This window comes from Castanea sativa, chromosome 3 (assembly GCF_040712315.1).
Source record: "Castanea sativa cultivar Marrone di Chiusa Pesio chromosome 3, ASM4071231v1".
Lineage (NCBI taxonomy): Eukaryota > Viridiplantae > Streptophyta > Magnoliopsida > Fagales > Fagaceae > Castanea > Castanea sativa.
The window spans coordinates 19,217,786-19,231,016 of NC_134015.1; the positions used below are offsets into that span (position 1 = coordinate 19,217,786).

General features: G+C 31.8%; 1 protein-coding gene across 1 annotated transcript; it reads left to right on the top strand.

Annotated features, from left to right (window-relative positions):
- The first annotated feature begins 317 nt into the window (after positions 1-317).
- LOC142627689 (protein SIEVE ELEMENT OCCLUSION B-like) lies at positions 318-5,836 on the top strand. The gene is made up of 7 exons (XM_075801556.1): positions 318-604; positions 1,155-1,253; positions 1,623-2,038; positions 2,485-2,558; positions 2,877-3,007; positions 4,009-4,473; positions 5,001-5,836. The coding sequence occupies exons 1-7, from the start codon at positions 401-403 to the stop codon at positions 5,568-5,570; spliced, it is 1,959 nt and encodes a 652-aa protein (XP_075657671.1). The 5' UTR covers positions 318-400; the 3' UTR covers positions 5,571-5,836.
- The last annotated feature ends 7,395 nt before the right edge of the window (positions 5,837-13,231 follow it).

Genomic DNA, 13,231 nt, shown 5'->3' on the forward strand with positions numbered 1-13,231 from the left:
ATCTATGTTAACATATTGTCATAATTATTATTGTTTTGACAAATGAAAGTATCTAGATCTTTTCGAGTATCTAATTATTTTCTCAAAAGTATAAATTTTTTTCGCCACACACACCAAATTATTATAAAGAGAAATCATTTAAGAATGACTCTAAGATGCTAACAAGATGATCTAAGTAATATCATGAAATCTTAGTATCCACTAAATCTAAACAAATTGCCACAATTATGAAACTTGCAAAACATGTCGTGATTCACATTATACTATTTACCGCTCTTATGGCCTATAAATGGACGTGCCCTGCAGGTTACAACAACATACAAGCCACTTACGCTTCCCCCACTTTTGAGCCTTAAACCAAAGAGCTTCTGACCCATCTTGTTTTGTGTAACACAACAACATGGCCAGCAATATGCCATTAGTTTCTTCAGGTCAACCCAATGCGGGTAGCCCGAGCTTACTGCCAACTTTGTCCAACGAGATCTTGAACCAAATTATCCAAACCCATGCCTCTGATACTGAAAAGTTGAATGTTGAATCTCTTTTCTCTATTGTCAACAACGTCCTTGAGCGTGCCACCATGACTTTTGATACTGTTTTGCAGGTATACAGTACCTTTACACTCTTGATGCTAATATATATATATATATATATATATATATATATATATATAAAATATGGAGTAGGATTTAAATCCTGAATGTCTTCATTTAAAATAGCATAAAGTCAACGACTCAGGTGAAAACATTATTTTATTTTAGATTTTTTTTTTTACCATGTTTAATTAGAGAGTTTCCTGTTTCAACAGACTATTTTATAGTAACATTTTTTCTTGTTTAGAAAAAAAAAAAAAAAAAAAAAAAAAAAATATATATATATATATATATATATATATATATATATATATATATATATATATAGACACACACAAGTGTGTGTGGTAACACAATGGTGTCACGTGGATTTTCTATGAGACACATTGTGAAGAGGTAGGCTTCTTTCCCTTTGAGAACAGAACATATATAGATGAGAGAAAGTCAATTTGTAAGTTTTAACTCATGAGGCCAGCAGGCAGCTATATATGTCTAAGATTTTTAAATTTTCTCCTCTACCCCACCCCATCCTCATATTTACCCGTCGTCATTCACATGCAGCTTGGTACTGGTCCTCATAAAGCCACTGAACACTTGGAGGATGAGAGCCAAGGAAGTTTTATTCCACCCTTGAATGCATTCAAGCTTATTTCCAGTGAGGTAATTATAATTTTTTTTATCTTCCTCCCTTTTTCTTTAGAGACTCAATATTGACAAATGCTTTTTCACAAGTTTTTGAGATAATATATTGTGATTGGTGTAAAGGTTAAGTGGCGTAATATGTTATATGTAACATCCCCTCATATAGGGATGTGTGATAGCAATATGATTTATATAGTAATAATCCACTTTGCTGACTTGCCTTTTCCGCGTACCAATTATAAGATTATGTTCCAAAGTGTGTACGAGGACTTCTTTTCCAAAAGATGTAAATGATTGTAGTCAAATTGCTAATAGCATCCCCAAAAAAGTTAATGTTTTAGCTTAGATATTTAACATTTATTTATTTTTAATTTTTTCAAATGCCAGATGCAATGCAAGGGTCCAGGTGAGAATATTGCTCGGGAAACAACAGTACTGTCAATACTTAAGAAATTATCAAACTATTCCTGGGATGCAAAGGCAGTGCTGACTCTAGCTACTCTCGCTTTGGACTACGGGGAATCTTGCCTACTTGCCAAAATTCAGTCATCGGACCAACTTGCCAAATCAATGGGAACCCTGAAGGGGGTACCTGTTCTCTTTGAAAAACTGAAGAAGCACAGCAAAGCAGTTGATGATCTTAAAAAGGCGATCAAAGCTACAGTGGAAGTGATCAAATGCATCATTGACTTGACAAAGCTGTCGAATTATGACATGAATGATGTTGCAGTGGCTGTTTATTTGGCTATTGAAACTATTGTAGCCATCGCGACTCAGCTTTGCTACCTCATTACGGATGATCAGTAAGTTCTTGTTGTCTACATGCTTATCATTTTAGAGATTCAAAGAATACAATTGAGTTACAAAACTCTTGACCACATGTACTAACTTCTTAATTAGACCACCTTATCCAATTATGAATCTTATGTATGGTCATTTTTTCCACATTCACATATATAAGAATGTCTAATTAACCTAAAAGAGGCCAAACTAAAATGAGTGTGTAGGCTATCCTCCGAGTGAGTATTCCTTTAACGGTGGCGTTGGCACTTTCACCTACAAAGCCTTTATCTACTCTTCTTTTTCTTTTCATTAATTTGGGGAAAAAAAAAGGCTTTACCCTAATATATATAGTTGCGTGGTATATACCATCTTACTACTGTTTTTTATTTTATTTTATGGAAACCATCTTACTACTGTTAAATGACATTAATTGGTTGCCTTACATGCCTCCATATATTTACTGCAGGGAGAAGAAACAGGAACTACAGCCCTATGCTGATAATCTCTTAGTCATCCTCACCGATCTTAAGAAAAAAAAGGGTTAGATAATTTCTAGGATGTTTTATTTATACGGATGCAAGCTTTCTTCCTTGTATTTGCACACTCAAGTAATTACTTTAGTAACTTTTTATTATTTCAAATAGTAAAATCTCTTGTCATAATAAGAGAAATAGATTTCAATTTTCACTTAAACCAAAAACTACCTGATATTTTGGTCTGATTATAGAGAGTAATTATCAATAACCGGACGTTATAAGTTAAAAACTATTATATTTATTAAAAATAATAATTATAATTGATTCATTGCCATAAAATGATGGGCTGCCTATAAGGATGAAAGAGTTTGGTTCAATGCAGAGGAAGAGGATTACAGAAAGCTCAAGGAAATTGTTAATGCTCCTAAGGACCTCGTGGAGGTACTTGAAAAAATATTGATTGATCCCACGAACAAGATGCCGCCACTAATTGATGGTTCCACTGAAGAAAGGGTATGCTTTATTTGTAGGACATCTTTGCTCTTGTTTAAGTATATCAGATCACTCAATAGTTTGGTTGCTATTCATTCCAAAAAAAAAAAAAAATGATTGTTGTTATATTACTACTATACCGAGTGTAATTGTTTCTCTAAGTATGCTATGAATTTTATGACTAAACACTAAATCATCCAAAAACAAAAACAATTTTTTTCATTTAGTTTGTATCATTATTTATATTTATCTTATTTTACTTGGTATATGTTAAGGCATATAAATTAAAGTGATATCTATAACCCTAAAAAACTGGCATTTATTATTTAATTTGTATTAAGTTAATTGATATGTATATATAATATATATTTCATGTTTTCTAAAAAATATTTTTATATATACTTTAGATCTAATGTGCAATCTTTTATTTATTTAAAAAATAAACCTTTATTTAAAATATCTAAAAAATATAAATTATGATTAATATAATTTAGAAAATAATTATATATGTACGACTTGATGAAAAGAAAATATTTGTTTTTTGAATTATAAAAAATTTTAATTTAAGCGAGACAATAATATGTGTGTTATTGTGAATTTAAAAATTATTTGACCTCCCCTATCTAAAATATCTTTTGGCCCCTGCACTGTGAAAAATCAATTGTTCTATCACAAATTGAGACTCAACCTGCTTTGTTTGTTACAAGAATATAACACACAACATATATCCACAGCTTGCTATAATTAAATTGATGAGAAAAATGACGAATGTTTCACGTTAATCAATTTATTCAAATAAAATGATGAGAAAAATAAGAAATGTTTCACGTTAATCAGTTAATTCAATCATGGCACTACCCCTTTTATATAAACAACTAGAGAATACAAAGTCAAAAAAATACAACTTTTTGGCAATGGGCACAATCTTCATAATGAGCTAAAATGGACCTTGGACACACAATATATTTGGGTTTAGTTTGGCCTAATATTTCAAACATTTGATTGTATCGTACAAACTGCAGGTTGAAATTAATTCCCTAAAGGGGAAGAGTGTCTTCTTGTTCATTTCGGGCCTGCATATCTCCAGAGAAGACATCAAAATTCTCAAGCCATTTCTTGATAAAACAGGGAAGGAAGACCAATATAGGATTGTGTGGATACCATTTGTGAAGCAATGGACCGAAGACCCGAAAAAGAAATGGACCGAAGACCTTCAGTTGTCTAAGATGCTATACGTACCAACGGGTTTACCAATAGCAAGCCATAGGTACATCAATCAGAAGTGGAACTTCAAGTTTAACGAGCTCTTAATTGTGCTGATTAACGAGCGAGGAAAGGTGGAATGTAAGAATGCAATTCACATGATCAGGGTATGCGGAGCTGATGAGGCCTTCCCATTCACTTGCCAAAGAGAAGAAACTCTGTTGATGGAAAAGGGTTTGATAGGGTTAACAGCAACTCACGTTGATTCACCGATAGAAAACTGGGTAAAATCATTTCACAAAACTAATGCATGTATTTGCATACCTGCGCATGTGCTCACACACGTGTTCACAATTGATATTTGCAACTGCCTTAAGTTCAGTCATCATCCTTGCCTTGTGATTATGAGGCATAAGCATCTTTTCCATCTGAAATGGGTTTGATTAATTATCATATATACACATAGATATACACATTCTTTTTCTTGGCTGATGAGGGTGTTTAGCGCCCTTCAAGTATCTATTCTTCTAAAATTTGTAGTCCTCTCTCCTCTCACACAACGCATTAGGTAATTATAGGAAATAATCTCCAGGATGGTCCACTGAAACTAGAAGTTTCTCAAGGTCTTAAGAAACATTAAGCTAACTCTGTAGAATTTGTAGATACACATTCATGCATGCAATGTAAATATATATTAAAGAGAGAGAATTTGAACTGAGTTACAAGGCTTTTAATTATACGTGCTCTTATTTTGGGGGGGAGGAATTTTGTGCATTACACATATTCACGTACATCTATCTTGTTCATTCAGATCAAAGAAAACAACTACATCTTTTTTTATGGAGGTGGGGACAACAACTGGATTCAAAATTTTACTGAAAGTGCAAAGGTCCTTGTCAATGATCCAATGATAAAGGGCAAAAGGATTACCATAGAGTCGGTACCCATCCAAGGTGACAACCTAAAACGATTTTGGAACAAGATTAAGAACTTGCTCCCTTCCAGGGCTCAAAGGGACACCATGATGGACTCTGTGAAGCTACATATCGAAATATTGATTTCCTACAAGAAGAAAAAGAAGGAATGGGCTGTGCTCAGCCAAGGGTCTAGCATTATAGTGATCACTGGCAAAACAATGCTGAAAGTCTTGAGGGAGTTTGAAAGTTGGAAGCAGCGTTTGGACGGGAGTGACTTCCAATCCGTTTTCATAGAATACCATAAAGAGGTTCTTGAGCCTGATGATCAAATTTGCCATCACATGAAAATTCCATACAACAATGCGAAAATACCAGGGACCCTGGAATGCTCCGATTGTCATCGCACCATGGACACGTATATCAGTTTCAAGCGTTGCCACAAAGATGGTGATTCATGGGCTTAAGTTGCTACCTTACTTCGACATGGTATTGCTACTAAATTAAATAATGTGGTTACCTAGGTAACCGGATGTTATATATATAGTATTAAGATGAGGTGTGACAATAAGTATTTATCTTTCATTTCGATGTGTGATATGAAAACATGATAGCCACTAGAAAAAAGGCAGTGTGTGTTTTTATTTCCTACCTGAAGCCCCTAGAAAAGGGCAGTGTATGTTTTTATTGGTTCTGTTTTTCTTTTCCGTTGGTTTAATAAAGGAAATGTGTGCAATCATATGGTATTGATGTTGCATTACTAACTTACTAACATCCTTTGATCAGTTTTTATATTTTACTACGACTCTCTCTTTTTTCTTTCTTCTAAATACTAATTCACTTTATAATTTGTTTTGCTTCTTTCATGGACCTTGAAGATCTTGCATTTCTTTAATTGTGAGTTATGTATGCATAATATTCATCTTTACTGTTATACATACTGTTAGAAACTAAAATAAAATAAAGTGAGTATAAAGGGAGAGAATGAATGCAAATATCTACATCCACAAAGGAAAGCCCTTGATAGTTACATCTTTACTATACTAAATTACATGCTATAATGTGTTAGGTTTTAAGTTTGTAGCGTTGGCAAACCATGACAAATTGTAAGTAATGTGTACTTTCAAGTCCAAGAAAAAGACCCAAGTCTAGGATAAATAAAGATGCAAATCTGGTTTTCTTTTTTTATTGATGTTTGGCTTATCAAAAATCATAAAATCAACAAACGTGAAAAAGCCCATAATTTGTCCATTTCAAGCCCAACTCATTATCAGTTTGTTGCGGTATTTAAATGACATTATAGGCTAACCTTAGAGGGCTTTTAAAAGAGAGAAAAAAGACCTCATGTGCCTCATATTTTGTATCTAGGGTTTCTGCATCCAAAACTCTCTCATATCTTCTACTAGTGATATTCCTTAAAAAAAAAAAAAAAAATCAAGATCCGATGTTGTAGAAGTTGCTACCTTATACCAGTCATCATAGATGCTGGATCTAAATCTTCAAGTGTGATCTTGAAGTTGTAGACTAGAGGTCTACAATGGAGCAAACCTTCAAGGGTGGTCTTACAGTTGTGGACTAGAGGTTCATATTTGGAATACATCCATATTTGAGACGTCTGTAGATCTTAGAACTCAATTGGGTAACTATAGTTAAGTTTGCAAAAAATAGGGTTATTCAGTCTGTTAACTTCTATTTGAGAATGGATTTGTTCATGTTGGTCCCCCCTTCCCAAGTTTTTTACTGTGAAACAGTTTATTTCATTGGTTTTTCTAAATCATCATATCTTATGTAGTATATACATATATATATATACATATATATATATATATTCCATTGTGTTTTTTAGGATCATCATATCTTGTGTCATATTTATATTCTATTGTGCATAATATTGAGGTTTGATTAATCTAAGGCTCGCATAATTTTTCTAATTAATAACTTCGTTTTAAAACTAGTTAATTACTGTTTTGACAAGGATTTAAAACCAGCATAGTGAACCAAATATGGGATATTAATAGAATGTTAAACCCTAGACCAAACATACAATAGGCCATAGATACTAGATTTGTAGTACCATAACAATACTTTGCTTGCACACTAAGTAAGATGGGCTTGGCCTTGACTTAGATTGAGCTTGATATCTTTAACAAAAAAAAAAAAATAACAAGATAATATAATAAACTAATATACCATTTCGCACATTTGCATAATGGTCATTCTACAAGTATAAGTGTTTGTGGAGTGTGGAGGGCAAGAGCCGAGGTTCAAATATCTGGGAGGAAGCTTCACACACATATACACTTAGATTATTCTAGAGTAGAATTTCCATCTTGTCTTTAATATATATATAAAAAATGCTTTCTTCACATGATAACTTGGTTGAAATTTTAAAAACTACTAATATTTTGCCCCTGCCGTAGTTGACTAAATCAAAGAATGTTATATAAACTAAAAGATATTTTAATAATTAATTAAAATTAGATAATAACATAAAAACAAAATTATTGTAAGTTACATGACAAATGTACCTTTTGTAAGTCAAAGTACTTATCAAAACCCAAACATTATAATTGATTATAAATAATTTAGAACATTTTTTAAAAATTATTTTAAATGAAACTTTGATAATTGAGTTTTAATTAGAGTAGTATTTTCTTGTGAAAAAAATTGATAATAGGTTCACTCAAAATAAATCATGTTAATAAGTTTAATGTACTTTTTTTTTTACGAACAAGAAAAGGTCTCACGCATATGATCATTGACCCGGCTCATTTAAACCCGCAGTACTCATGGTGTGGGGCATCTCTAGGTGCGTTAAGGCTATTTATGTCATGACATAGCATTTGTTTTGCGTAGCGCACGACTCGAACCAGACAACTCTTAGGTACACAAGTATAATCCAATCTAAGACTCCTGCCAAGACATCACGCCCCCAGGGGGTAAGTTTAATGTACTTATAATGAGTTATTCGATGAAATTATAATACTTACATTGAGCCGCATGGTATAAGCACAACCTATATAAATTGACTATTATTAGAACCAAAAATTAAGTTTGATTATTAAAATAATAATAATAAATCAAATTTCTAATAACTCTTGCTACTAGAATTTGAATTGAAGTAGTAGCTTAAAAAAAACTTGAAACTACAGAAATAAAGCTTTACTTAAAACAACTATGTTAATTATTTTAGCCTAAGACTTATTGCTGCAGTCCTATTACATCCATCTAGGATCAATTTACTAAGTTATATATATCCTGCTACAACTCATATCACGCATTATGGCGCCGGTCTAAAACCTATAGTGCATTACATGTTGATAGAAGGAGGAAAAAACAAAAAGAGAGATTGTGCTACTTGGCACAACCACAATTTATAAGACAAATTTTTAGTATATAATATGATGTGGTATTAATTATTTGGAGGTGAGCTTTTGAGTTAGATAATGGGATTCGTAGATTATATTATAAGCAGCCACACAAGGTGTACGACATTTATGTGTGTGGGGTGGGACTGCATGACCCTACGTTTATTCATATCCCTATTCCTTCATTAATTTCCGCCATAATAAGAAGTGGCCGCAAAATTTAAAGTTAATTTCTTTTTTATATATACAAATATATAATCAAATACATGTATCAAAGACTTTTAGGCTTTGAAAAAAAAAAAACCCCCCAAAAAAGAGTTGGCCCAAAAAGTCCTAGTTAATGATTTGTTTTTTAAATTAGATCGAGGGGATTTTTTTCTCCCAAGGAAAAAGAGATACAATAACCTGTATTGTCCATGTGTTTTTTCTCTTATATAAGTTATGGCTGATAATTTGGTGAATTTATATATTGACTATAAATAGTTACAAATTTCACTATATAATAATAATAAATCTTATTCTATGAAAAAATATTGTAAAAATAATTTCAATAATAGGTTTAAATTATAACTAATAACAACCTACCATTTATAATTTATTATATAAATATTATGGATGTAAGACGTAACCGTTCTCTTTATATTTTGTGCACATATTTATAAATAAATAAAAAATGTATACTCATTAGAATTTAGCCAAATATGATAAGTCCTCATTAAGAATTATTTTGTGTGTGTGTGTGTGTGTGTATATATATATATATATATATAAAAGCTCTTTCTTACTTTAGTACTTTTTTCTTTTTAGTAGAAAAGGAGCTTCATTAGCTAAAGAACAAGAGAGGTTAAGTTTAAGGACAGCACCTTTTAACATACAACTTAATCTATTCCGATTCCAGAAAATTAACTAAGTATGCAAGTGGACTTCATATAAAATAAAATCCTTGTGTTGATTCATGCTTAATCTTGTTAAGCCATTAGCACATCTATTCGCTTCACGAAAGCAATTGTTAAACCGCACCTAGGGAAATGGGAAACTAATTGTATGCAGTCATTCAAAACAGAAGAAATAGCATTGTAAGAGGATTGGGGAGAGTTTATAACAGGATGAATATGGCTTTGGCATCTACTTCTATCTCAACAGCAGAAAAAGAAAGGTTTTGACAAAGAACCTTTGACAAAGAACCTTTCCCTAGTAAAAATACGAACTCAAGAACCATTCACATCTCGGATGATGCTCCCACCTCCTACTAGCCCGGGGGATTATTTTAGTATTTGAAGATTAAGAGTGTGTTTGGATACTGTTTATGTTGCTGAAACTAAAAAATTATTACTGAAAGTACTGTAAATAAATGTAAAAATTAGTTGAAATTGTATAATAAAGCCCATGAATAGTGTCAAAAAGTACAGTGAAATCTACAAATAGTAGTAAAAATAAGCTGAATAGTGAAATAATTTTAATTTTTCATTTCAATCCAAATGCACACTAATACTTGTTTCTTTCATATACATGCATAATTTTGTCATTTAATTTATTTGATCCTAATTAATGTTGGCGAGGCAAAAGCAGCTCTTTTGAAAGAAGGCAGTACAGAAAGCCAAAAATTAGGGACTGTCGATCCCATTCTTAAAGGGCACTCTTTAATATTTATTGAAGCCATGCACGCCCAACTGGCTTTCATTCACACGGATATTAGGCCCAATCATCCCTGATATCCAGGCTATTTTAGCTTCTCTTAGTTCCGACTTCCTAGTCAGCCCACAATAGATATCCCGGTTAGAAAATTTGTCAGCCCACAGGCCACAGCTTGGCAACTTGGACCTTCCAATGTAATCTGCGGGGCTTTATCGTTTGATCCTTGTGATTCTGACTCCTCTTCCACCTGTTTCTGTAGCACCAACCTAGTCTTGCTATTCATATTTGCTTTTGGGGTAAAAAAAGGGAACTAAGAATATAAATTTTTCTCCAGTCAAGTTGAGGGATTTATGGTATGAAAATGATAGGATCATTTTTTATTTTGAAAAGGATAGGATCGTAAAATGTGGTTTGTACATAAACTTATATATTGTGGGATCTAATAATGTATGTTACTAACAAAAAAGGCTATATAGTTTTTTTTTTCAATAAAAAAAATGACAAAATATCATAAAAGTACCTATATTTAAGCAATTTTTTTTTTTTTTTTTGAGAAGGTATATTCGAACAACATTGTAAACAACATTTAAAAGAAGGCTAATATATAATCCACGCCTAAGTTTGGGATTGCATCTCCCTTCTATTATGATCCATCACATTTTGTAAACCATATAAAAATGAAGTCATTTTTATTCCAAGCCCATATATATATATAGACCATGGCGGAGAGATAGCCCAATAGGGGAGGGCTTCATGGTAAAATGCAAGGCCACAACATACAAGTTAAATGCAAACTTGGGATAAATCAATTTATGAACCTTCTATAATTCAAGATTTCGTAAATCGGACATGGAAATTGATCATGACCTCTACACTACGAGGTTGATAATCCTGATTTCCCCAATTAAAGATTATAAAATAACAATGTAGATTTAGGATATTCGAAACAAGTTATGAAACTCTAAGGATATTCTTTTCAATTTACTTTGAGCTAGAGTATAAAATTATAGTATAATGTATACTCAATCCACAATTAGATTTAAAGTACAATTCAGTCACAAGATCAAATATAAATTTACCAAAATTTTGAAATTAAAGGAAAATAGGTCATATACTTCTGATTAAAATAAAGATAAATAGTTCCTCAAAAAAAAAAAAAAAAAAAAAAGTGTTTAATAAGAACCCAAGTGCGAGTTCAAACTCTTAGTAATCAAGGGGATAACAACAAATTCAGAAATGATTATTAGATTAAAAGAGAATAAAGAGAAGTATACACTTGTGATATTGGATACAAGTTATAGGGTTCCAAGATTAGTAAACAATATATAGAGAGGGACTAAAGAAAATCATGAATTTCCCATTTCTCAATCAACAAACATCCCTTTCAATTGGTCTACGATGTCATTGTCTAATAAATAAATAAAAATTTAAAAAAAAAAAGAATTATCCATACCTTGGTAATTTGGCTGTATTTTCCTTAAATTAATGGATAAAATAGTTTAATTATAATGTTTATAGCGTTTAAGAGTAGCTAATTAAGGGATTGAATAAGAACTAGTTTATGAATGGTGGTGTATGTATTTTGTTATAAATCTATGAGAACTTTGGGATTTTGTAACTTTTCTGTAAGCCATCAAAAGAGCCTTTGAATCCAACTTTGGGTTTGTCCATGTTTTTTATTCTGCTACAGCATTTTAAGATTCTTTTGAGTCAGAAAACAATGGGAATTGGGTCCTTCACCCAGGCTAATAAAGTTAGGATTCAGGATCTTTCGTTTGGATTAAGGAACCACATCAATGAAGGAGATAAGTTTGATTTTAAATCTAGTGGTTGGTATCATCATTCTTATTAAGTTTATGATGTTTTTGTTGTTAGATTCCAAGGCATTGTATCAAAAAAAAAATTCCTAGGCATTTGGTAACAATTCAGTGCCAGTCATGGCTATACGGTAAGAAAGAGGAAAAAGAGCTTTCAGGCCCTTTAAAGTTAAAACCTTTTAGCAAAAATTGTCAGTTTGTCACCTATTTGGTAATTTTGTTAAGAAAAATAATTGATTAGGATCCCCTTAGAGCTGGAAAAAATTATTTAAGCTAAAACTAAAACTCCGAGCTTTAATATTAATTGGAAATCATGAATTGACATAAATGGTCATGTTTACTTTTCTAACGCAAAATACTCATGCATTTTGAGAGAGAGAGGGAGAGAGATAATAAAAATAATAATAGAAATAGAAATTAAAATTAAATTTGGAATTAGAATTAGAATTGAAATTGAAATTGAAATAATGATTATTAAATAAAAATTGTCCATAAATTGAATTAATTGGGTTCAAGACATAAAGTACGAAAATTTAAAGAACTTTTATTATGTCATTTTGTGTCGTTTTACATATTTAAAAGTTTAGTGTTAACTTGGTTACTAAATTAGGGTAAAAACATCAAATAACTTTATTATTTTAGTATGCCAAATGCTCTAAAGGCCAAATCTCTTTTTAGTTCTATATCGCTCCTTGCCAAAACTCTACAACTAAACCTCTACTTTATATGGTAAATACTATATGAACCCATAACTTGCTTGTGTTGTGTTCGTTTAAGGAAAACTTTGGCTTGACATTTTAAGGTCGATGGGAGGGGGACTTCACAGTTCACATGCTATCTTGCCCTTGCCATTTTGTTCCTATATACGTACCTATTGAGACATTCCTTGTATCGAAATTTTATCTGCACCTCTATAACTATAAGTTGTCCTTGATTATTGGAACTTTCATTGATTTTACACACATTCTTGTGATCTTGTTTTGGCTTGGTATGCCCCTTTCTTACCACATGAATTATGTTGTGAATCTATCTTGAGCACTGAAATGTTTGTACTCTCTTTTTTTTTTCTTTATTCTAGGCTTGAGATATTTTTAGTGACCACATTGTAGACGACTAAATTTCTTAGTTCGAAATAAATCAAACAAATAAAATAGTTTCACAAATGCGAATTTATATTGATGAATATGTGGTACAATTCTCTGTAATTACAAAAGAGTGATCCTCTAATTCGATCTCCTTGAAAGATTTGTTGATTGGAATTGTGGTAATGTGATTTTAATTTGAACACAAGATATCCTTCAATTTGGC

What these genes read in the sequence shown, in the direction of transcription:
- LOC142627689 (XM_075801556.1), top strand. Translation starts at nt 401, where the DNA reads ATGGCCAGCAATATGCCATTAGTTTCTTCAGGTCAACCCAATGCGGGT. An exon ending in TACCTCATTACGGATGATCA is followed by an intron (nt 2,039 to 2,484) that starts GTAAGTTCTTGT and finishes TATTTACTGCAG; the next exon opens with GGAGAAGAAACAGGAACTAC. An exon ending in ATTCACCGATAGAAAACTGG is followed by an intron (nt 4,474 to 5,000) that starts GTAAAATCATTT and finishes TTGTTCATTCAG; the next exon opens with ATCAAAGAAAACAACTACAT.